This window comes from Haliotis asinina, chromosome 8 (assembly GCF_037392515.1).
Source record: "Haliotis asinina isolate JCU_RB_2024 chromosome 8, JCU_Hal_asi_v2, whole genome shotgun sequence".
NCBI lineage: Eukaryota > Metazoa > Mollusca > Gastropoda > Lepetellida > Haliotidae > Haliotis > Haliotis asinina.
In genome coordinates this window covers 39348272-39374538 of record NC_090287.1, presented here as the reverse complement: position 1 = coordinate 39374538, position 26267 = coordinate 39348272, and the positions used below count along the sequence as shown (strand labels likewise).

Genomic DNA, 26267 nt, shown 5'->3' with positions numbered 1-26267 from the left:
CAGTAAATCATTCATGTAGTAACTGTGTATTCTCTTTTCTGAAACTTGTTTTAAAGCCATGGTGTTTTGACTGTGGATGTATGTGTGTTATGCATCTCTCACTCACTCACTCACTCACTCACTCACTCACTCACTCACTCACTCACTCACTCACTCACTCATTTAGAGGTCACCTGATGACTAGCATTGAAACCTCCTGGTCCAACATGGACAGATTTCGGGACAGCAAGTAGTATTGATCACCTTGATGATGGCTCGGGGACCCCTGGCCTGGTGATGATGGCTTGGCAGTGATGGTTCTTATGAGCTAGTGGAACTCGTGCGTCAAGGAAACGTATCACCTCCTTTTCCACTTTACCCCAGGGTCTTTGACGGCACCTCATAAAATCAATTCCCCTTCAGTACATATGCGTGTAATTTCAAACTTTTTTCACCAGGCTGTCATTCCAGGGCTTTCAAGTCATTATGTACTTCATCCTGTTCCTCTTAGAATCGGAGAATCATTCTTCCGTAGGTTTTCAATTCAGGGTAAATTCTGTCAGCCTTTGGGAATGTATAGAAGATGCTTGAACCAAGCGATGGAGAATGAATTGGTATTTTGAGTGTTTGACGCCTCGGCTAAGAAGGTTGCTAGCATGGATGTTTTTATAGCATGTAAGGATATGGCCATGTTAATTTCTTTCTGTATGTGTTGAAAAACGGTGAGCAAGAAGTGCAGTTGTTAGTTTTGGAGTAGTGTCATCCTGTAGTGTTCAGCGTTCATGGATGGTGGCTTTTTCAATCCAGTATCAGACTGAAATAAAGTTTTACTAACTATTGTGTACAGTTTGTGTGATGGAGACAGTATCATGGACTTTGAAAGTCTTTCGATAATCACAAGTAAGTATTCTTTAATTTCTGCTCAACTTAAAAAAAACACACTTATGGAACATTATGTATAAGTTTAAAAGATTCCTGTCAAAATGTTCGACTAAACATTGGATGTTTGGCAGTATTTATTGAATTTTGTTAAAGTTTTCTCATTAGGTTTATTTTTGTTCACTATTGAGATAGGAATATTTATAATGCATGAAATGCGAATTAACTGTCTAGTTTTATTGCATTCTGATTAACTGACTTGATACGAATGTCCATAGAACAGTTTTCTCTGCAGCCATACGACTATTACAGGGAACAATCTGTAATACTGCATGGATTATCACAACAGTTCATAGAATTCTTGCTGATAAGCTGGAAAGAGGATTAACCATATCAACTATCGTCTATTCAATTAAGTGAATCTGTGTATGTTTTCAAGTTGTGATTTGGTTAGTTTTTATATGTCAGGATGCTAACCTAGCAACCTAATTCTTGTCAGACACAGGCATATCCAATCAACAGTTATAAGTTCCTGATTTTCACATTGTTCTACTTGTTTTTACTTGAATGGGTGGGGGGGATTAGCCTAGTGATTATAATGAGCTAACCCACGTCAACCACTAGCAATAGACTATAACACCACCCCTTCAACATGTTCAATGAACTGGCATAGGTGATGAAACTGTTATTGTATATTTCAGTCAAACTGGTTGTCCCTTTTGAGGTCATGGTAACTGTAGGTGACTGTACTTGCAGAAAACTTTGTACCAGGCATGAAGTTTGTCAGAGACTGGTATTATATGAGACATAATACTTGCAAGAAACTGGTATCATATCAGACATAATACTTGCAAGAAACTGGTATATCAGACATAATACTTGCAAGAAACTGGTTTATCAGACATAATTCTTGCAATAAACGTGTCTAGACCCGTGAAGGTCCCGGTGTAGAACAGGCATTCAGCAACCCATGCTTGCCATAAAAGGCGACTGTGCTTGTGGTAAGAGGCGACTAATGGCATCGGGTAGTCAGGTTTGCTGACTTGGTTGACACATGTCATCGGTTCCCAATTGCGCAGATCGATGCTCATGTTGTTGACCACTGGATTGTCTGGTCCAGACCTGATTATTTACAGAAGGCCACCATATAGCTGGAATATTGCTGAGTGTGGTGTAAAACTAAACTCACTCACTCACTTACTCACTCACTCAAGAAACTTATATCATATCAGACATAATACTTGCAAGAATCTAGTCTCATATCAGACATAGTACATGCAAGAACCTGTATCATATCAGACCTAATACTAGCCAAAACCTGTACCATATCAGGTGTTCCTGAAGGAAACTGGGATCATATCTGGCAAAATACTTTAGAGCAACTGGTATCATATCAAACTTGAAATCTGTCAGAAACTGGTATGATGGCCACTGACTTTCTCCTCTCTGGTGCAGCTTCTGTCTGTTGATGACCACCACAGACATTCTTGTTGCTATTTTGATGTCCAACACTGAGGTGAGAGATTTCAGGCCATCACTGTGATGCTGGCAGAGGACAGAGGTCTCATTGACAGCTTTGTTTGCGGCTGCAGTCATTGTAAGCTGTCATCAACCACACATGTTTGTCTGGGGCTGAGTTTGGTGACAAGCCCTGCATGTGACAGCCAGTCAGTTGTCTGTTCCAAAGATAGGATCTGAGGCTGGTGTAATGTGTGTGTCATAACTCTCCTTGGAAACCTGAAGATATCAAACAGTCTTACTCAGTGGAGAGTCTGTCACATGCAACATGAAATAGCACTGCAGATTTCTTACCGCTTCACTGTGTGTCTTTGTTGTTTAAGAGCTGTAGAGAACAATTGGGACCATGGATTACATTTGATAATACAAACTGTATGAAGTAAGTAAACTTGTAATTAAGTCTTCGTATAAATCTGACTTGCTTGAGCGTGAATTTGTGTCTTTTTCAAATGTCATGGCAGAATTGCTTCTAGCCCTGCTCAAAATCTATACTGAATGATGTATTCCAGAATGTATAAGATTTCTTTCTGATATGTACGTCCAGATGATCAAACAGTACTTCTGAAGAAGTCTTTAATAAGGACAATTTGTTTTTTGTTTGTTTTTTTCTTCTGACCTACGCATTATGATTTGAAACTGAAATTATTATTTAGAAGACTTGTGCAAATTAACATGATTTTAGCTGCTTTCACATGTGTCCAGGTTGTTTGGGTTTAAGCTCTCATCAGTACATGACCTGATCAAAGGTTTCACCAAAGTTACTTGGGCTTACCTCCTCTGTTTGTGTCTTCATCATCATTATTAACTGAAAAACGTTTTGTAATTTCATCATGCGTACAGATGGTCTGTTTTGCTGTGTTGCTTAGGGTGTGATGTAATCATGGGTTAAACTCTTAGTTTGTTCTTATGATAGTGCTTGATTTGGGAAAAACATAGTCCTCTTCTTGGTTTGAAAAATAAAATAGTTTTGCTTGTGGTTTGGGAAAAAATATAGTCCTGCTGGATTGCACCAAGAATGTGAACATCTAAGAACATCATCATTTTTGACTTCGTTCCCACATCAAGCTAATTGTGACTGAATCACAGTGGAGTTAGACTCAATTGCAGTTCACTCAAGATCTGCTCACTTATTACCTTTGGGGGTTGCTTTCCATATTCATCTACATAACAGATATTGTAAGTGTACATATATTCATATCAGACTGACAGTGCAGATCAATTCTGATCGTGTATGATCCGTGATCACAGATTGCTATGAACGGCAGAATATGGACATTTTCATAATTTTTATCTTCATTCGGTATATGACATCACGGTTGAACTTTCATGAAATGCTTGAAGGCCTGAAGTAAGCATAATTTATCATCATTGGAATTTATTATTGACTTGCAAGTTTGATATGATCGATAATGCAACAGAGCTTATCATGGTGGCCTGGATGATCACTGAACCATCAATAATGATTAATTTGTATGTCTCCCAGGTCAGCTCAGGCTAATTAGCCCTGCAAGGATGATCACGTTGGCATGGAGCCACTCAAGTCCCTTGTGTGCAATAGAGACAACTTTAGGAATGCTACAGTTTGAGGAAATGCAGTTAAATGCTTAGGAAAACTTACTGTACAGGTATATCCTTTCTGGTCCAGTACCAGTTATATAGCATGGAGTATATCAGATTATGCAGGCAGATCAGACTATGTAGTATTACAGGACTGCCAGGGGTATAAATACTATTATCTTCTGTAATCTGTGATTGTTGCAGGATGTGGTCTGCACCATACTGTTATGCTGACTTCAAGGTGGATATGAGCTCATTACAAGGAGTCTTGCTAGCTCAGAAACAAGGCAAATATTCTTGTCTTAATATTACAAATGGTTAAGATGACTTCATGGGTTTGAATCCCTGATTCAGGCTGAACGTGATTCTTGGTTTGTCTGTCATGCTTGTGGCTTAGTGACATAGACTGATGTCACTTGGTATTTCATGTTCTTGATGTTTAGTGTATCCAGAAAGGTAGACTGATTAGACTTCAACCATGGTGAACTACAAAGTACAACGACCCTGTTTCCTTTTGAAGTAATATGCATATAAAGCTCCTTCTGTCTCAAAATACAATCACAGATGAGATCTTCAAGCCATTAATCACAATTTGTCAGTTATGACTCCCGAATTGCTACTTATAGCTCACAATGTGTTTGATCTCTGTCCCTAAGGGCGCTACTCAGCGTTATCATCAGGGCATAATGTAACTGCAGTTCTTACCATTAGGGAATTTACAGTAATGTAAGTAATTTGATACCCTAGCGTCTTTGAAATATTTTTAGAATATTTATCTACACATAAAATCCAAATGGAGCTTAGAACAATTCTTTATTTCTGGAGCTGAGGCATGTAGACTCATTCCTGTCAGATTGGAGATTCAGAGAGAATGAACCAGTGAAAGCCTGGACTTGCTTTATTTAGGATTTAGCATTGCAGGGAGGGCTGTAGTCAGTCTTACAATCCTTGAACCACATAATTTTCCCTACAGCCCCGCACTGTCTGCAGCGCTGAAGCTCTAGATGAAGCAAGTCAGGATTTCCCCATGATCTGAATTTCTGGTTCCCCGGGCCTCTTTTCAATTTAAATGGGTTTGTTCTTACATATATTCAGAGTCTAAGCATAAGTCTAGGTGTTCTAGGCAGATCAGTAGGCAGTAGGGAAAATAATGCAGTTACGGAGTTCCTGTAAATGTCCAATGGACAGCAAGTCAATGTTGTAGGGTGTTCAAAGGAAACAGTATGTTTGTTATATAGCCTTACACAGCAAACCCAAGATTTGTTTGTTATATCTATGAGCTGATATGCTGTCATATGCCAGCTTTGTGTCAAGGTCTGTCAATGGATGGGAAACTCTGGAATATCTGGTATCCACATGCTGTTACAAAACAAGATCATTCAAGATAGAGACAGTTCTCTGTAATACTCAGCTACCTAACTCTAGGCTGAACAGGGATTTTGTTGTCAAGCTTACTGACTTGGCTGATCAAGTTTAAGCTGACTCCAGAATGGAACGTCAGTGATTAATGTAGGTTTCCATACTTGGTGCCCATGAGAGTCAAATTGCCATTTTTTAACAGTTTATTGAAAAAGTTAGGATTTTTTTAAATTTAGTGGCATTTAACACAGAATTAATCGCAGTAAAGTTGACCTTGAAGTTATATTTTTCCATATCTTTAATGGTCCTGCTACCGATGAAATAGATGTAAGAATATAACTATAGTTGTTGCTATAATAGCATGCCTTCAGGAATGGAATCTTTTGTCAACATATCTTGAAAAAACCCACATGACAACAATGTGTGAAGCTCGTTTCTGGTGTCCACCAGTGTGATATTGCTAGAGTATTGCAAAAAGCTGTGTTAAACGTGACTCATTCATCGACTGAGAACTTTGACCAACAGCAGGCGTAATTCTTCCCTTTCAAATATTGTTAGTTCTGATAAATATGTTTTGATACTATCTTAGTATTGGAATGTATTTATCAGAAGATTCCACATATCTAGCAAACAACATGAGCTCCTGTTTACACTTTGACTTTGTGGTACTTTATTTCTTATTGTTGGTTATGGACACAATCAACATGGTCAGGAAGCCTTTTTGTCACACAATGCTCCTCTGTACTGTGGATCTGTAACTGGTCATGTGTACAGTGTTCATTATCTTCACATAAAGGTTCTTTTCTGACTGCCTAAGAGCTCTTCTATTATTTTCCATGTACCCCACTTACAAGTAAGGTACATTTCCATCTACCCCACTTACATGTAAGGTACATTTCAATGTACCCCACTTACAAGTAAGGTACATTTCAATGTACCCCACTTACAAGAAAAGTACATTTCCATGTACCCCACTTACAAGTAAGGTACGTTTCAATGTACCCCACTTACAAGTAAGGTACATTTCCATGTACCCCACTTACAAGTAAGGTGAGTTTCAATATACCCCACTGCCAATAGCAACTCATTCGGAACTTCGTAATAGTACTTCTTTCTCTCGAATAACATCAAATTATACATGATGCACAGAAATTACCAATGTTTTGCAAATGCAGTGGAAGGAAGTCTTGTTTGTGTGTGTGTGTGCTGGCTACAAAATATTTGCCACTGATTCCAAAAAAATATATTTTGACAAAAGATTCAAATATAGTCCCTGTGAATATTAAGAAGGGCAGTTAACACCACAGTGACTTTACTAACTCAATACCTGCAGGCTCAAGGAACATAAACAAACATCGAGGACACATCAACCCATCCCCCCTTGTGACCACTGAACAACTTCTATTAATCACCACATTCACCATGATCACGTACTGAAACATGTTGAGGGAGATAAAACCAAGAATAGTCACTAAAGAGTCCATATATAGTGCAGTGGGGTAGACTAAGGCTTTGCCTCCGAATAAATTAAGTTTATAGTGACAAATTTACCCATTTGCATTGAAAAGGAGCTCCAGTGAGGTGTGAGATTCAGAACCTGAGGAAATATAGACTTGCTTCATTTGGTACTTAAGCATTGCAGGGAGGGCTTGGCAGTAGGGGAAGTAATGTGGTTTGGGGACAGTGAGGCAGACTATGCTGAGAGGTAGCAATGATAAAGTGTGGTGTAATCTCATAGTGGTAAGAACTAGAACCAGCAGTTGGCTTGACCAGTGCTTGAAGTCACATATTGCATACTCATTGCTAAATCAGTGAAATAGTATTGAACATGACTTTGAGTGAGTGAGTTTAGTTTTGTGCTGCTTTTAGCAATATTGTGGCAAGGGACACATTGTGTCCATGTATGGAATGAAACCTGGGTCTTTGCCATGACAATGCTTTTAGGTAACCCACAGCCATGACTTTAAACCCCACTCAACCTCCAACCTGTAATGACCTTGTTACTGTCACATGATGCTTGTATACGTCCCATAATTGTCATTGTTGTCAGATTAGTCAAATTCAAATTGTTCTTCCATTATATAACCTCCAAATCAAGTCAAATATAAGTTTACCTTCAATTTCTAGAACAAATACATGCATGTCAATAATCTATGTGTAACATGATTGATGAGCCACATTGTCAAGCAGCATGTAAATCCTGCAAGACAGTTCCCTTTGATCATGTTGATGAATACATATAATCACAAGCAGCAGAAAATGTAAACAGTTTGAAGGAGAACGATGTAAAGAACCAACTCCAGCTCCATGATACCACGTACTGAACCATGGGATGTTTACTTAGCCCTCAGTCAGAGTTGAATAATACTTCAGCCAATATTTGATGTAGATGAGCAGGGTGTGATAACGCTGGATGTTATATAACCCAGTGGGGTGGTATAACTGGTAAGATAGCGTAGAATGAGATGAGTAAATAATGTATACAGGGTCACAAATGTGAGAATTTCATTGGCTTTTTCAGGATAACTGAGGAGAGTTGTGGTCCATTTTCAGTTGAAGATAGGGTGTGTTTGTTTATGGTCTCCAGAACTACCTTGGAAAAATCTGTTTTAAACTCCAAGGGTTTAATCTGTTTGAGTGGCATTTTAGGAGCTGATGAAGGAAAATCTTAACTTTCCTGTCCAAGTGTTTAATTGAGGAAAAGTGGTAACAGGGTAGTATATTTTAAACGTCCACAACCATTTTATATAGCTGTAAATAGATTATATGCATGTAACCATATTTGTTTTATTGCCCTCTCTGCAAGCTGTTTTTGTGTGTCTGTTATTTAAGCATTGTTAAGATGTCTTGGATTTGGTCTTTCGGTGACCTAAGCTACAGACTGAAGCTGACATTAAACTCCAAATGATGATGATGATGATGATGATGATGATACTTCAGTTACTTATTTGTTATCTGGAATCCTGTAGTACACAAGCTGTCAAGGTCAGGGTCTTAAAAATATATGAAATTTGCGACTTTATACTTGTACCAAGGATTAGATGGGGAGTAACTTTTGGTATTTGTAACTTGAGAAATTCATACTAATATTTCATGTGTTGTTCAGCAGCTCATCTCATTTGTTATCAATTACTGATGTCTGGAAAAGATTCTAAACTTTCCAGGGTTTTGGAAGATGAACACTTAAATGAACAGAATGTAGTTGAAGTATAGTTTGGTTACATAGAATGGTTGTGGATTATTCATCAGCATGTAACCAGTCAAGTCAGAGTATCCCTGGTAGTGAATCAAATGTACCTAGAAGAATATAGGACATCAGTGGTGTCATGTTTCATTGTGACTACGTACATGCTGGTACCTATGTGAGAACGTCATCAGGATCAGCTACAAGTTCTGGGTCAGTGTATACTACTGCCTTCACATTTGTGGTTGGACATTACGAATGAAGGAAAACTAAGATGAAAGGAAAGCACTCCACAGGTCTTTAAAGATTTCACAGACGGGAAACCTGCCTGACAGCTTCCCATGAAAAAAAATCAGCCATACTGGCATATGAATGTTACATGAAGTATTATACTATGGCAAAATGTCAGAGTGTGTAGAGACACTTGCTGGAGGACATAGGACACCTGATGGTGACATGCAGGAAACATGCTTTTTGCAAGTTGGTACACATGATACAAGGGTCTATCAAGAGCGCAACAGTGCAATGGATGTGTACTTCATTTGGATCAAGTATCAGTAAAGCCAGACATTTTGCGTGGAAAAGGATAGAAATGTAAGGTGAAACTTAAATCTGAAGTTAGCAGAGAATGTTTAGTATCCAGTTGTTGAAAGTGGTGTTTGTGTGACATAGCTATCATATATAAGAATGTAATTAACTGGCACATGGAGTTGGAAAAGACTTGTTGCATAAATCCCATGGAGGAAACTATCCTACTTGACTTAGAACCTTTTCCTCGTTGTACAACAACCAACATGATATGTTTCTACTGAGCTGTATCAGATATGATCCTCATGCCTAGCAATGGAAGCCATCATGGCGACAGGCTGGAGATAACCTGGACATCTGAACCAACATTTGCATGTAATTGAACATTGCTGATCCATTAAGTGGTTCCCCAAAGGTATTCAGGGCCCCGGCTGATATCAGGAGATCCTTGATAACCTTCCATCTGTTGAAGCAAAACACTATGAAGAGTAAACATACCAGCTGTCGTAAGATATTGTGACATTTTGTTCATCAAAGAGCATTACAGCTTGTTAAGTATGTTCTGTGTATTGCACTGTTTATATGGCCACAAAGTATATGGCCCCATACAATGAATAAACCATGAAAGACTTATTGCTACTCAGCCAACAAATCCTGAGAATGGTTGCAGTGAGAGTATCATAAGATATTATGGCATTTTGTTCAACAAGGATCAGGCTTGTTATCTGAAGTATTATTCAGTTTAAAATACCACACAGAGTGAACTTCAAATGACTCATAACCTCGCTATGGCTGTGGAGGCTTGTCTGATGGAGGAAAGCCTTCATTTGGGACGTATAGCTTTCTCTTTGTATTGATAATGTTTCAGCTAATTGGATAATGTTTCCCAAGAAGACGTTGTCTGAGGTTAGTCCCAGATAAAGGTATAGATTTTTACTCAAACATTTTGCTGCAAGCGTGTCTGATAACAACCCTGATCACAGGCCTGAATATTTTATTAATTACAAAGGCCACAGGTTGGAATCATCTGGAATCCATGACTCTGGATAGTACAATCAACATCTAATACTGATTATCGGACAAGAGGATAACTGTCTGCCCATAATTGCCATTACCGAAAACTATAACTTATGTCCGGGATCTGTGATTGAGAATGCATATAATCTCACTTGTTTGTAAACTGTTCTGATTGATGAGAGCAGACGTACATGAATAGCTATCCGGACCATCTCCACATCAGCAATTAACAGTGTCGGGTTGCATTGGAACATCCTCTGTTATCAACTGGACTATATTGTATGTTTGTTTATGGTACAGAGGATAAGGATTTCAATGTGGATGTAAGACTCAGTGTCGGACTCAGTCAACACTACCCAAATGCTATCTAGTCTACATGTTGCATGTAGCGATCACAGATCTGTGATAACAAAGATATAAAGGAGTTAAACCATCCAAAGGGGAGGAACATGTTTCTCCAAAGTCATCCTGCTGGTGTTATCTGTAGTGTGATGTAACACTGTGCACGGAGACCCTCAAGTCGGTTGAGTTATCCATTTGTTCTTGGAGACTAAATAAAGGGTGACATCAAAGGTCATATATACCTAAACACATGTAGTGGCCTGCAGGGTATCTGTACAGACGAGAGCATCAGTTATTCTCTGGAGAGGCTACATGAGTGACAGCACAGTTTGTTTCCAGCGTTGTGTGACCTTGACTGTGGTTGGTTGAAGAACCATTCTGCAACCTGATGAATGATTAAAGGTGGCTCGTCAGTGAACGTTTATAGATCTATGAGGATGTGTGTTGTGCTGATGTTGTACTGACTCAGTGACTGCTTTGTCCTGAGGTGTTGGTGGATTCAGACAATTGAACTGATAGCCTTTCACATGGATGGAGTTGGACTACGAAATATTGTTGGTAAAGGATGATTTTGTTGCCAGGCACATCCACATATACTCACAGAATCTACCTGAAGGAGAAAATACTGGTAGTCTAGCATATATCTAGACAACTAAGCACTATACCAAGGGGTGCTTGCTGATTTAGGCCTTGCCAGGAATACCACTTTATTTATGCGAATTACAAATACTCAGATGTGTTGGAAGATATCAGACAGTGGTTGTACTTCTGTGTACTGGATTAATCTGACTACACTGCCTGTCTCTTTTTTTAACATGGATAAGTTTCAGTGTGTGGATATGAAATTTTAGATATTCTGAAGGAGACAAGGATTACCACTTTTAAAAATCATGTGATTTCTTGTGTGTGAACGGCCAGACCATTTAGTGTTGTGATCCATGACATACAACCTGATGAAGCTGTGGCATTCCTCCTCACACCCAACCTGGCCTGCAGTGTTTGAAAACATGAAACTGTCATCACTTCTGTGGAAACGATGAACCTACACCAGCTAGAGAGAGTCAGAGGTCACCATTTCACAGTGTCTGTAGTGTAGTTCCTGAGATTCCTGGGAGTGCATCATGTATGTGTATGTAGTTGGAACCCTGCAGAGTGGTGAGGAGCAGGGGAACTCTCATCGGCAGGGTACGTCAATCATAACATTTAGTCGATGGAATCAAGGAATTGGTAGATTTTGTTTAAATTGTCTTTTGATCATGTTAATGTATCATTAGAATTTTTAAGACCTTGGAACTGAAGAAATCAATGAATGATCAGTCTCTGAATATATGTAACTTTCATAATAACAAACAAACCTATTTTAACTAAAAAAGGGCCCAAAATTCAGAACCTGGGGAAATCTGGACTTGCTCTATAGAGCCTCAGCACTGCATGGAGGGCTGGGCTGTAGTGAAAATAACATGGTTCAGGGACTGTGAGACAGACAATCAATGAACTGTACAGTATCGAGCGAAAACAAATGAGACAAGTTTTGATTCCACATCTTGATTTAATAATTGACATAGATTTATGAAAAGTGTTGAATAATTCACAATAAGTCAATAGTCAGTCAGTCCACCATTTCTCTCTAAACACTGTTCAATACGACGTGATGTGGGCAGACATGTATACGCAGGCATTATGTCATTGCATAACATCAGGAATTCCACTCTGTCCAGTATTTGAATCTAGCAGTCCTTCAGTAATTTCCAGAAGTGGCATTAAGCCAAATTTCCTGATACCACCCCATACCATCACATCACATGATACCATCATACCATTACAGAACTTTGGGCACATTTTTCGGCATTTTCCATTTCGGAAAAATTAGAAATTAGATTCATCTGTAAATATCCAGTTTGAAAAGTCAGTGTCCTTTTTCACTCACATCACTCCCGTCTTTTCTGCTTGTACTCTTGCATCATCGACGGAACCTTAGATTGTTGACACTTTCTTCATGATACCATATTCCTTTAAACTCCGCCTTACAGTACATTTAGATACTCTAATGCTCCCTAAGGTTGTGGCATGCCCACCCAGTTGTTTAGCCGACCAGTTTTTAAATGCACCGCCACCAGTTGTGAGTCGTCACTTGTCATTTCCACCCAGTTTAAGAGGACCTCCCGAGCCCAGCTTGCGCTGAAAACTGCCAGCAACTTGACATCTGGCAATAAGTCTGTAAAAGGTACTCTGCGGAAACCCCAATATTTTCCATAACTTATGAACTGATATGCATCCTTCCTCATATAAAGCAAGAAGTCGATATATGGCATCAGATTTCATCATGACGTTGGTAACTAGGAAATTGTCTGCTACGGCGTCATCACATAAGGCTTACTAGGTTAATCAGGAATCATTAGAAAAAGTAGCAATTGACTTATTATTGGTGTATATATGGTGATAGGGCACTGTTTCAATGTTGATGCTGTCACAGGTCATCCTTATATTTTCAGTACAATCAAGGCATAAGATACTATTCAATATCCCATGTTGCAGTCAGGTATATGTCATTAATTGTAGTATTGTCTTGCAGCTTCTAGATTTAAACGATCTCCATGCGTGATGTGTTAGTGACAGTGTTTTGATATGAATCATATGATATGCTCAAATATCTGATGTTTACTTTGTATCAAAGGCCGATCATGTGATATTTTTGAATAAATCATAAAACATGGAAAAAGTGGGCTATAGTGATATGAGTCATATTACTAAGCATAATCTTGTATACTGGAATAGATCACTTATTAATGGGTGAATGAACATTCCAAACAAATATCCTTCCTAAAGCAAGGAGAACTTTAGTCCAGCATGTAACCTGGCGACTTTGCACTGTAACAAGGTGTGCTTGATATACTGGTAGGCCTTGTATGAAGTACGAGTTCATTTACATGAACTAGGAAAAATAATGCCCATATTTTGGAAGATGATTATAATGGCTCCAAGGAAATTCTGCACTAATTATGATCAGTGTTCAGTGTCGATCAAACTCCTTCAAAGCTGAAATACTTTTAATTCAGACATGTTAATGGCTTAAAAGTATGATAACACTGCTAGAAATGGACTTCAAACACTGTACCCATATATGGAATTGAACCCAGATCTTTGGAATGACAAGCAAGCACTTTAACCACTGGGCCACCCCACCGCCTCACCATTTTTTGAAAGAATCTCCTGCTTAATTATGCTGTTTGTCTGATCATTACAAACAAACAGCCAGAAATCATAATAACTGCCAACATATATAGATATCTATCAGTGTCTGACCTGGCCCCTGTACTTGTAGGAGAACCTGCCAGAGATTTTCCATCAAGACAGGATCTAATGGCATGCACATTCCAATGTGATTTGATATCTATCTCCACAAGGAATTTCATGAACTACCCAGGCCTTAATTACAGGTGGTTGTATTTTGTTCTTGGCAATCTTGGCAATGACCTAGGCTGTTGTATGGTAGTGATTACAGGTAAGTAAGTATGCCGAAGATCATTTTTGTATCAATATATGTTTGTATATCAGTATATGTACTCCAGTACAAGGTGAACTGGTTACTCTTCAAATCTTCTGTACCAATATGCATTGTATTACACAGGGCCATAGTTAAACTTTTCATAATAAGGAGGGCACTAATGTTAAAAAAAGAATCCTATGTCAATAATTTGATGCATAAAAAGTAATCTAAAACAATTCTAGGGGGCAGCTACCTGGTCTACCTACAACCCTGATACAGCAATGGTTCAGAACAGAGAAAAAGTTTTGAGTCTGAACTTAACAGTGCTATGTATGATGAATCTTAGTTTTTGATTTTGCCCAGGTCCTGTCCACATATAGTTCAAAGTAAACCTGCCAACAGATGGTTACACTGGTGTTTTGTTCAGAGTTGAAACTGAACATTCTGATGTGCTTGATGAGAAACATTCAAAGACGAGTTTGATAGTCCAGCCATTTACATAATTTGACCCATGACATCAAGTGAAAGGCAAAGCTTTGTTGTCATCAGTGATTATTAGCCACACGGAAACAGCCAAATAGGTGAAGTGTCCACGAAAATGCAATGTTCAGTTCCTGACTAAGTTAGATATAGTGTTTTCAGTCCATTCAACTTCTCTCAAACATGATATTACATTGAATTGTACAACTACCTACACACTTGGACTCTCCACTTACAGAAATTTTATATTTTCAGTGTAGACCCCAATTTCAAAAGTCCTTTTGATTAGACAGATCTGAATAAATGAAGGCTTGGCAGTAGTAAATTCTGGACTAATTAGACAGTTTTCATCTATGATTGTCCTATACAAAATCTTATTACCCTTCATACAGCTAAGTAAGGGGATAAGTCATGGAGAGATTGGTTCATGACCCATGTACTGTATCTGGGTGGGTTTCCATGTTAAACTGCGTCATGGTGACTCTGGGAAAGTGACCTTGGTCGAAGGCGTACTAGCTCCCACACCTCTGTATGGACTTAACAATAAAAGTAAAATGCAGAGTTGACTTTTCACCTCACCTTATAATTTACATGTAAGTTAATCATTACCTGATTCAGAAATGAAGAAATGTTGATTGTACCTCACATCACCTCACCTCACCTTATTTCTTGACTGACATGAGGTGTTGGGATAATCAGGTAATTAAGGCATTAACTCATCGTGCTAGCGACTCAGATTCAATTCCTCGAACGGTATAATGAAGCACATTGTCCCCCACTGTGATATTGCTGGAATATTTCTAAAAATGATATAAAAATATACACACTCACTGATCCTTATAATTCGCCTCAGTCTTACTCATAACTGACACATCAGTCGGTGATTTCAGTCTCTAAATGCACTTTACTATCAAAGTGAAACAATGTTAACCTCACCCCACCTCACCTCACCTCACCTCACCTCACCTCACCTCACCTCACCTCACCTCACCTCACCTCACCTCACCTCATAGCTGACATGTCAGTGATTTAATGATGGACAGGTGATCTTTTCTGTCATCATGGTCGTTGTGAACCAGTATATCACAGTCATTGTTATGGCAAACTAGGTCGGTATAGAACATATCTCACCAGCAATCTGGCAATATCGTGTCAACAAACACCACCAGCATGGATCAGTGTTCCCATTGTTTGCCTTTGCTCTACACAGATAGACTTTGTAGGCCACCCTACTGTAAACCCTACTGATACCCTTCACGTGTGCTCTGTGGCATGGGATTTCCATGCTGTCTTACCCTGGTGTTTGCAGTGTCCCATAACAGGGTCATGGGGCGACCACTCTTCTGAATCACCAGAATTTGCTGTGTAGACCTGTTTCCGTTAGATGTGCCAGGACTCTATGACTGTGGGTTCATGTCCCACTGTCCCTGTTGTTTCTATGTTTGTCAGCACAATACCAAGGTAACTGAAGTGGTAAAATTTTGAGACCAACATCACTTGTTCTCATATCATCACGTTATGATTAAAGTTATATGACGTTCCCAGAAGCATTCAGCCTCACTTGCTCTCACTCACTCACTCACTCACTCACTCACTCACTCACTCACTCACTCACTCACTCACTCACTCACTCACTCACTCACTCACTCACTCCATTAACTGCCAGTATCCACAGTCTGTAGATTGAATTCCAGTTTCATCCTTATGTTAACCATAATGGTTGATTATCATTAGGTTTTTCAATACTCATGCTGTTGATCATTGCATTGTCTGGTCCAGACTCTTTTCTTTAGAGATCACTCACAGACAGAGCTGGAAATTTGCTTACTGTGGCGTTAAACCAGCCAAACAAATTATCATCAGGTGGATTGCGAGTTCTGTCAAAAGTGACAGAAATCTGCTGCATTTGGCTATTAACTCACATAATAAATTTCATATAGGTATTGATTTAATTCTCAAAGGGATTCACTTGTAACATTACATCAGTCAAGATAGTATATGAATTCCATGATATTTTCACAACAGGTTGCTTTTGATAAGTGAACAGAACACCCTTCATTCCTCTGCTACCAGGATGCACCTGACCTTTCTGCTTATCAGCAAGCTTGGTCAACATGGTGGATGTCTAGTAGAATTAAGTGTTGGTCAGTTAACTCCAAGCATCCCTGATAGTGTTGGACCCCTCTAGACAATTAGAGGCAGACACTTGCCACTCCAGACCAGTAAACACTCCACCCTGACCTTCAACCTGGACCCAACTTGACCATCATTCAGATACACTGTTATCACACTGGATCAAGCAAGATGACTCCAGCCCCTATTATACCAGTTTAATTGGAGCCTTCTTGCCACTAACAAGCATGCCTGTGTTCAGCTGATAGCTTTGTTACTTGAGAACTTAGTGTCTGACAAGAACTGTGTTCTTGTAGTTCAGTGAAAGTCCACTTGCAGAATCCCACAACATCATTTACTGTAGTATGACCTGATTTTTTGTCAGAATTTCATTTCTTAGACTGAAGTTGTGATTGATAATTGTGCAGAGCAAACCGAAATTGGGATTTAGCTTCCATGATGGTTTTACCTGACCTTTAATATTTAACCCGCACAAATAATCACAGGTGATAATATTATTTTGAGTTATACACATGTATAGCCCGCTTGTTATGCCATGGTCATGGGTTTGAATCCCAGAGTACTGTACCTAATTGCTAGCACACAAAGTTAGCCAACTAACCCACTCAGCCACCATCACATCTACATGGTTAGATGACAGACTTTTAGCACTGGTGATTAGGTGCATAATTCAGAATTTGGGTTCGAATCCCAAATAGGACTCAAACTAACATAACAGAAGAACTAGAACCTTTACTTTCCTGAGAAGTGTAATCTGAATAAAGCATGAATTTTATTGTACACTAAGATACAATTCTGAAATTGTGTTATACAGAAAACATAACTCAGTCACGTCGACTCCTTAACACAAAGATGTAGATTGTGTTAATCTTGACTCAATCACTCAGTGGATTTGGAAGATCCCACTGCCTCATCTTTTCGCAGAGAGGGAAACAAGAGACAGTGTTTCTTTGGTCACTGCAAATGATGCGTAAAATAATTTTGACAATGAAATCAATTACAAACTATTCCCCAAATAATGATTAATGACATGTAAACAATCATGAATATCTCACATGCCTGTTGGTAAGACATTCAGTGATGTACATTCCTGTAGCCAGTATGTGTTGGCCCCAGGGTGATGTGACTAAAGACATGGACACTTGCTTAACCCTCACCCCCAGCAACCTGTCAGTTGAACCCCCTAGGCAGGAGTCACTGTTACAGCGGCCTCCACTCCAACAGGTAGCTGGTAGCTCAAGACACATCCATGAGGGTTGTACTTGGAACATAATCAGATTAATGTTTCATAACAGATTTATTCAACAGACAAGGTATGTGATATTGGGGATGATGATTGTTGGGTCTCCAGAGATGATTACAGCATCTTCTCAAGATATATGATACAACATTGATCATCATCAGGAAAAGAGATGGTTTATATTTTACACCCTTCTACTGGTTAAGGCAATATAGTGTCAAGGAGTATGCGGCAGTTTAGACCTTCATATGACAGAAAATTTACAAAGCCTTGCAAAGTGTACTCAAGACATGCAATACAACAGTGACCATCATCTGACATAGAGATGATTTATGTTTCAAACTTTCCAAGACTACAGATGACATTTGAGCATTTCCTCTTTGAGGTTAGATCCTATAATTTTATTTATGACTATTGAAGAATTTGTTTCAAGTATTGTCTCACAATCTTCCTGAAATAATATGTTGTTTGTGAATATGTTTAATTGATAAGTTGTTTTTCACACACGTTCCCAGATATTTACATTCAATCAGTAGTATCACAACAGTTATATATGTATAAATATGTATTCATATTTGCTCTGTGTGTTCATTACAGATTAGTAGGACAGACATTTGTACAAACTTTTGCAGCTATAACCACATGTTGTTTCCTAACACTTTAATCAATGTCATGCATCATGTTGTTTTTGTTTGCTGTCAGTGTTGAACTTGACATGATGCTGACTGATAATGTTCCCCTGTCAGGCCATCTTTTACCTGTACCAGGTGTGCAGTTACCTCCTAGGCAGTTATGATGTGACGTGAACAAATGAGGAATATTTTTCCCCACCATTTCTATGTCCTAAGTTTGAAATGTGTGCTCTTGCATTGTCATTTGAGGATAACAAAGCTATGCATTGGATGTAATATGTCAGAAGATAGAAGTATAAGGTGTTGGTATTTGTATTCATTGTATTTTTGTTGCCAGGGATACATGGCTAATATTTCTCCATCAAGTTTCTCAGTGTGGTTGTCAAATAAAATAAATCGCATTTGTCCCTGAAGGTAATGAAACTACATGCAGTAATGAAGGTTTTGAGGTATTCAGTCAGCAGCAGTATGGCCTGATTGAAGTTCCTGATGGGATGTACTGTTTAAGACACAGGCGGTGTTTGTCATTATCTTGAGATCAATTGTCTCCATGAGAACATAGGCACATTTCAAGGCTGCAGTGTGTTAGAAATTATGCCAGAGGTCAGAACTAATCTCTGTTTAATTAGAGCAGAAATATTCATGAAACTTCATGACATAAAGGTTACAACATGTACAAATGTAAGATGTCAAAGTTGCTATCAGTCTCATTTGCCCAGACATATTCTTAGAACTCTGTGACATATTGAGGTTACATCATGTAAGCTGCCCAAGCAGATCTTGGGCTAATTGGCTGAGGAAATACTCAGAGATGACCTTTCATAGTGTCATCATAATTCCACACCTCCATTGTTCCCATGTTTCTCCCACACACCAACCAATGCGACAAGTCTGGAGCACCTTCTGCAGCACTGGCCTTGACAGGCCTCCTCCAAGTGGTTGGACAGTAGACCCATATCTGTCCATAACATCCCTACACCTCTATCAAAACTGGAAGACACGCCTGAAATGGCCTCTGCAATTAGTCCCCTGACCATGATAGTCCAGTGGTGCTGTATGTGACCAGTAAACTGATTTAACCTGTTGATGTGATAACTCGGCCAACACAATTACCACAGTGAGAGGAGGCACATCATTTAGGCTTGTAAGCCAAACATTCACCTTAAACCATCTGCACGCTCCCTGCCAAGTTGGAGAGGAAACATCCATAGTCTACAAAGGCTGTACTGTACATCATTATTACACTTTCAATGTTTTCATTTTATGATGAATACAGTTTAGGACAACGGATTAATTTCTGAAGGCTCTTGAGGGAATTTCTGATGGATTTTGAGGTATATTGTTTGCATTGTTTAATATGATGTGTTTGTGAATTGAATATTGTGGCTGTCATTGTTGGTTAATGAATGTCATGTTATATCACACTTGTACTGCAAACATTGTATGAACATCATGCAACATGATCTCTAATTTAAAGTGATGTGTAGACTGAGATTCCCTTTACTATCACTGATTTCTGAAAGTCTCTTTGAAGCATGTTTCTGCATGAAATGATCTAAAAAAGAATTTTGTCCAGCACATTAATGGCACCAGGGAATGTCATTTTATATCATACTTGGCCACATTGAGAACATTGTTTCAACATTATGAATTATAATGTGACCAATAGTCAACATACTTTATGCGTCATATCTATGATTTGAAGCTTGAAATTTCCACAACTTTTATTAGCTTCAAAGGGTCTCTTTCAAACATGATTCTGCATAAAATGATTTGAAAAGGAATTTGTCCAACACCATCACACAGTGACTAGTTAGGATTCATGTGTTGTATTTGGGGTTGTATCATTCACAGGTTTCCTTGTAATTTCTTCTTTAATCATTTCCGAGTTGTCCAGATCACTTTGTCTGTGAAACTAATAAGACATCCTGCAGACAGAGTCTCGGTTGGCATTTAGCCTCTTCATGCTCAATCCTCCCATCTTTAGCTTCAAGCAATCTGTTGTTAGCACCGATTTGACAGAAATTGCTGGATATTGATTAAGTTAAGAGAGGTTTTATTTCGAATATTGACAATACCGAAGTTCCTATTAGATACGGAATCAGATGCCTGCAGGAGTGGTTTACTGCTGATGGTGAATCGCTTCCTCTCTAAAGGTAGAGAAATCAGCTCACAAAGACGGGCTTCTTTATACTGCATATGATGGCGATGGGGTGTTGGAAGAATTAAAGGTTCAGGAGGACTTCAAAATAGACTGAATCCTAGGACTTTTCATTGTGTGAAATTAATATATAATATTCGTGCAATGGAACAACCAGTGTCATCACTGATTTTTATTGATGCATTCATATGGTTTTCACTGCTACATTGCTTTTAATAGCAAAACAGGGCTGTGCACTGGCTGAAAGTACCACTCATCATGCCAAGGACCTGGGTTTGATTCCGCACATGAGTACAATGTGTGGAGCCCACTTCTAGAGTCCCCTACTGTGATAGTGCTGGAACATTGCTGAAAGCATCTAGCTGAAAACCATACTCACTCGCTTACTCAGTACCAAATTTTGACTGTTTCATTGGATATTCAAGCCTCATGTTGATTTTATATGTTGATTTGGATTGTAATATTCTGATGTATTGGATGAATAACAAACAGTTTAATCAGTGATCTTCAGATGCAGTGCATCTCTAACCTGAGAGGCAATGTTTCAATGTACTGTATATGTCAGCATGTTCACATAGATCCATACTGCTACAATAAAATCACTTACTTTCAAGAAAAATAAGGTCAGCAGGATCAAGATGTTTCAACAGAATCTGGTCTCTTTTCATGAAGCAATCTTTACTAAGGTTAACCTTAACTGTTTAACATCGCACATAAGTTACTTCACGGACTTGCAATCATCTTCATGCTTTGGGAAAGTAGGCTGTGGTAGACATCTGCGTTTTGCCATTTTTCTTGTTTTTTTTATGGTGACACGATTTATATGATACTTATCCAAGTTATTTGTGTTTCAGTCTCTGACATAGAAAAGGTCCATGATGCCTACATCATTGCAGTTGAAGATGGCACCAAGAAACACCTTGAGAGCATACCAGCTTTACAGCGGGTCACCCCGCGGGACATGACCAAACTCCACAACAGCACCGACAACAGCGAGGCAGGCTCTGTGCAGTCTGATATTTCTGTGGAGGATAATACTGTCTACGTTTCGTCAATGCCGACCGAAAAGACGCCAAAGAAGAAAAAGTCCAATGGGCATGCCAAGAATGGCGATGTGAATGGTAGTTCTGAACTGATCGAGATGAACGGGGTTCTGGAGAAGGAGAGCCCAAAGAAGGGCAAGAAGTCTAAGAAGGAAACCCGTAAACAGAAGGTGGCGAGCACCTCTGAAACCCCTCTCATTGAGGAGATGAATGGGTCAGATAGACTCTCTCGCAATGGCAACACTCTCAGTCAGAACTCCCTCAACCGATCAAAGGACAACATATATGCATATGATAGTGAGGATTTTGATCCTAGTATGCAGAACTCATTTGAATTTGAGGATTCAGGACCTCATAGAGAAATGGCAATTGATTGCCCTGACAATTTTGTAGGAACAGTGAAAACTGCTCCACGTTACCCACCCCCCAATCTGAACAGCTTGCCCCGAGTTCCACCAACTACCCCAATGAAACATGCTCTTAATAACTCAAGTGAGAACATTCACACGGAAACAGTTCTAAATGATGCTGCTGTTGCTATGGGCAACCAACAGCAACAGCCTACAATGGAACAGTTAGAGAGGTTACGGAAACATCAGGAAGAACTTCGGAAACGTCGGGAAGAAGAGACAAGGCACTTCCAGGAGGAAGAGTTTCTCCGAACATCTTTACGTGGATCAAAGAAGCTGCAAGCTCTTGAGGACAAGAAGACTGTGCCCCCTAGTGGTGTGGTCAACACAGCGTTCATTGATGTGGAAGATGAGGATGTTCAAGATGGAACTCTTGACTCAGGTGTTCCGCTCACATCGCGGGAGAAGTTCCATGCAAAGCGAGTGGGTAAGTAATGGAAAGTTTTATAGATCTTTCTTACTTTAACGAGCAAAGAAAAAAATGTGTTTGTTTTTTTTAATCTGCTGGTCACTAAGTAATTAGTTCCACCTATTCACATCAGGTGGGTTACAAATGACTGTTTCTAAGGTGCAACCTGTTGTTGACTACAGGTTTGTATTGTCCCAAGCTACCCATTTGCTATAGGAGACCCCAGTGGGATCTGTTTATCAACTTCACACCATGGATCATTAATCACATTATCAGTCACTGGATTGTTTGATCCAGACTTTTGTATTTTCCACCATCAAGTATCTGTAGCTCAGAGCAGTCAAAGAATTCTGGTTTGGCTTTTTGTTTGTTGTTTAATGCCATGCTCAGCAATATTTAATTAAAATGGTGGTGGTGTATAAATAATCATGTCAGGATCAAACAATCAAGTGATCAACTGGTTTCTCTGATCCAGCTACATCATCCTTACTCACTCACTCACTCACTCACTCACTCACTCACTCACTCACTCACTCACTCCTTGCTGTGTTGCAGACATAGAAGACATGTTCCAGTCACTGCAGTATGCCCGAAGTCACCTCAATTCCAATGAAGACCAGGGAGATATTACCTTTCTTAAGAACTTGTTCCTCAACACCAAGTTTCAACATGCGGTTAACATACACAACAAGATCGTGGAAGTGACTTCTCAATCCCCACAGCCACGACCTGTGGCTAGCAATGGCCAAAATAGTGCTAACAATGTGATCAATTCTGTGCAGCAATCAAAAGAACAGTTATCAGAGGAGCTTGTCAGTTTGCTTAACAAGCCACATATGAAGGTAAGCTCAGTCTAGTCAGCACAGTTGGTTTATCAAAACCAATAGCAAATCAGATCAGGTATATAATACCATGTCTCTTTTACATCATTGCCATTATTATAGGTTGTTAGCACTCTCTCATTATTTTCTATTTTCCAAACACTCCATTTCACTGTCAACTGGCTTTAACTAGTTGCATTCATAGTAGTTTTTCCTCCTTCATGTACTGCACATATGTCGGGCAGGAAACTTCATTTTTTGATGCATCTGTGGTCAAAGAATAGGGAAATAGCAGTTTATAAAATCTTCAACAGGTTTATGGTGTTGATGAAAGAGTTTTTTATCTGATTAAGTATTTTTATGACTTCCAAAGCTTTAAATTGTAAGGCACAATTATTCAAAAAGAACAATTGACCAGCAGTTATTCTTGTTTGACTTTTGTTATGCATTGTTTCCTGTTTTGCATGGATGTATTTTTTATCAATTGTGACAGGATGTTGCAAGGAATGGATTCATTGTGTCCTTGTCAACAGGAGAGATCACAAAATGTAGTGTTCCAGATTTTGTTGAGTAGTACATTTGATATCAAAGCAGCAGGGATATGAAAGGGAGAACATAGTATCTGTTGCCCTTTCAGCCCTTTATGACTTCTCAGTCAGTGATAGTGTATTGTTCCCTCGTGAAAGAACCGTACATATAGGCAGACTGATTTCATTTCCAAGACTGATTCAAAGGCAACCATGTTGAAATGGCTATTTTTGACCTGTTATTCACAATGTAATGAAATTTGGTATTTGTTTTGTTAGTTGTGGGATTCAACATATATGGTACATTTTTTACATGTTTTACATGCGTTTGTCATTGTCAACGCAGGATGGTGGGGTGGCCTAGTGGTTAAAGTGGTAACTCGTCATGCCGAAGACCTGGGTTCAGTTTGTGAAACTAGACTCCCTCCCTCATTGTTTGGCCAGTCTCTTACTTTTGTCACAAATCTATTGGGCTCTTTTTCATCTTGTCTCCTCATTAGCTCAGTAGTTGCTAGTCTGTGGGAGCTGAACCAATTATTGGAATATCAGCTGACTGCAAGTTGTCTGAAGTATCTTCAGTTAGCAACCCTTTTAATTCTACATTCATGTGAGCTACACTGCAGCAGCTCTACCTTAGTAAAAGTCCTGTTCTGACTCTTCATGACTATACTGACTGTAGTCAGGTTGAAAAGTGACTGATGAATACTTGGTGAAGTGAAGATTGTTCTCCGCTAATGGCGCTCAAAAATAAAATTTTCCAACTGTATGTATGTTATGGACATGCAATGAAAGAAGACCCGTGTAGGTCCAGGTTAGAATATTGACCGTCAGTAACCCATACTTGTTGTAAGAGGCAACAAACTGGATCAGGTGGTCAGGCCAACTGACTTGGTTGACACATCATGTCCCAAATGCTCATTCATGCTTATTCTATTGATCACTGTATTGTCTGATCCAGACTCGATTATTGACAGACCAACACCATACAGCTGGAATACTGCCTAGTGCAGTGTTAAACAGCCAACTACATCACAAATTCTGGTTCAGCATCAACAGTTCTGAAATGCTGTGACAAGACTGACTCTGTAACAATTGTTTAACGCATGAGTCACACTGTTTGAGTGACAGGGTTGACATGACATATAACCATGGAGCAGGTTTATGTCCACTGAACCTGCCAGGATATAAGGCAAGTGCAAGACCTCTTTTGCATTTGATTCAGGAAAAAAATATATTGCCAAATCAGAATGGAATCCATTTCAGTTTTGTTTTAGTTTTTATCAAATCATGGGATGCATTCCCTGAGACTTTCTGCCTGGAAAATACGAACATTTTGGGTGAAGATTGATTTTAAACAAAAACTATGAATAGTTTAGATTAAAGTTCAGCAGAGCTAATACATCTAAGACAATGCAGGTCTTTGTGTGACAGTCTGTCCTGATCTTGCCGGGAACACTCACCAACCACCATCTTGTAGTCTTGATGACTTCAAACTTATAAATATTTATAATTTTATTTAAAGATGTCAGCATTTCTGCAAAGTTTCATGCATTAGATTTGAGAGCTTTGAAAATATTTTTAAAGATTCCAGTATTTCAATTTATTTTATATATCTCTTGTCTGATATTGCTACAAACTTTAAAAAATGTTGCATTTATTTTCATGTCACAAAGATTCACTTTTTGTTAGACTGAAATACTCGTGTCCGGACAAGATTAAGTTGGAACCTAAATTAAGAGTTACAGTGACATTTTAAAAAACTGCTCTGTAGAATCAGTGTTACACGCATATGTTTCAAAAGTATGTTTTGTCCAACCACAACAGTTTCCATACGCCACAATCAAATGTCATTAATTGTTCATGTTTGTACTTAGAATTTATAGCTGCATCTAACAATGCCATCACAGAGCCATAGCGACTCTACAACTATTATTTGTTCTAATCTTTAAAATAGACTTGGAGCAGTCTTCACTGTTATGATGCCGGCCAACACTTATTCTCTGAATATGTAGTGGTAGTGTTTTCATTCAGGAAATAATTCATTTGAAAAGGAGACCCAGTGAGATAACATCACACAATACATCACAAAAACAAACAAACAAGAAATTCCTGATCCTGAAGATATCTAGACTTTCTTCATCTAGGGATTGCACAATGCAGGTTTGGTGGCTTGAAAGAGAACATAATGTGGGTAAGGGACTAAAAGACTAGGTCCTCATCTTACAGTGTTGAAACAGAGCTGATTATGTTAATAGACTTTCCCCGGTTGCATGTGGTACAGTACATGGTGATATGTATTACATATAAACGTCTACTGACGTATAACCAGGGTTTTATGGGGTTATGCAGTGTATGATATAGTAATATTTTAATTGAGTTTTCTAGCATTGTTTTTGACAATGAATAGTTGTGAATATAGGTTTGATTTAACAGGCATGTTCCTGAATAGGTGTTTGATATGATGATATGTGGGATAATAATCGAATTTAGTAAACATCTTTATTGTATTTGATTTAGAATTAGAGGGATATTAATGATGATATTTATTATCACATGTATAG

The 26267-nt window shown here is 38.8% G+C and overlaps 1 protein-coding gene across 3 annotated transcripts in view; it reads left to right on the top strand.

The window, feature by feature from the left end:
* Positions 1–26267, top strand: part of LOC137293395 (protein PALS1-like) — a 115352-nt gene that overhangs the window by 67472 nt on the left and 21613 nt on the right. For all 3 annotated transcript variants that reach the window (XM_067823912.1, XM_067823909.1, XM_067823911.1), the window contains 2 exons: positions 21351–22376; positions 22914–23200. In XM_067823912.1, the coding sequence (XP_067680013.1) occupies positions 21458–22376; positions 22914–23200 (1206 nt within the window). In that variant the 5' untranslated portion in view covers positions 21351–21457. The remainder of the gene's footprint in view (positions 1–21350; positions 22377–22913; positions 23201–26267) is intronic.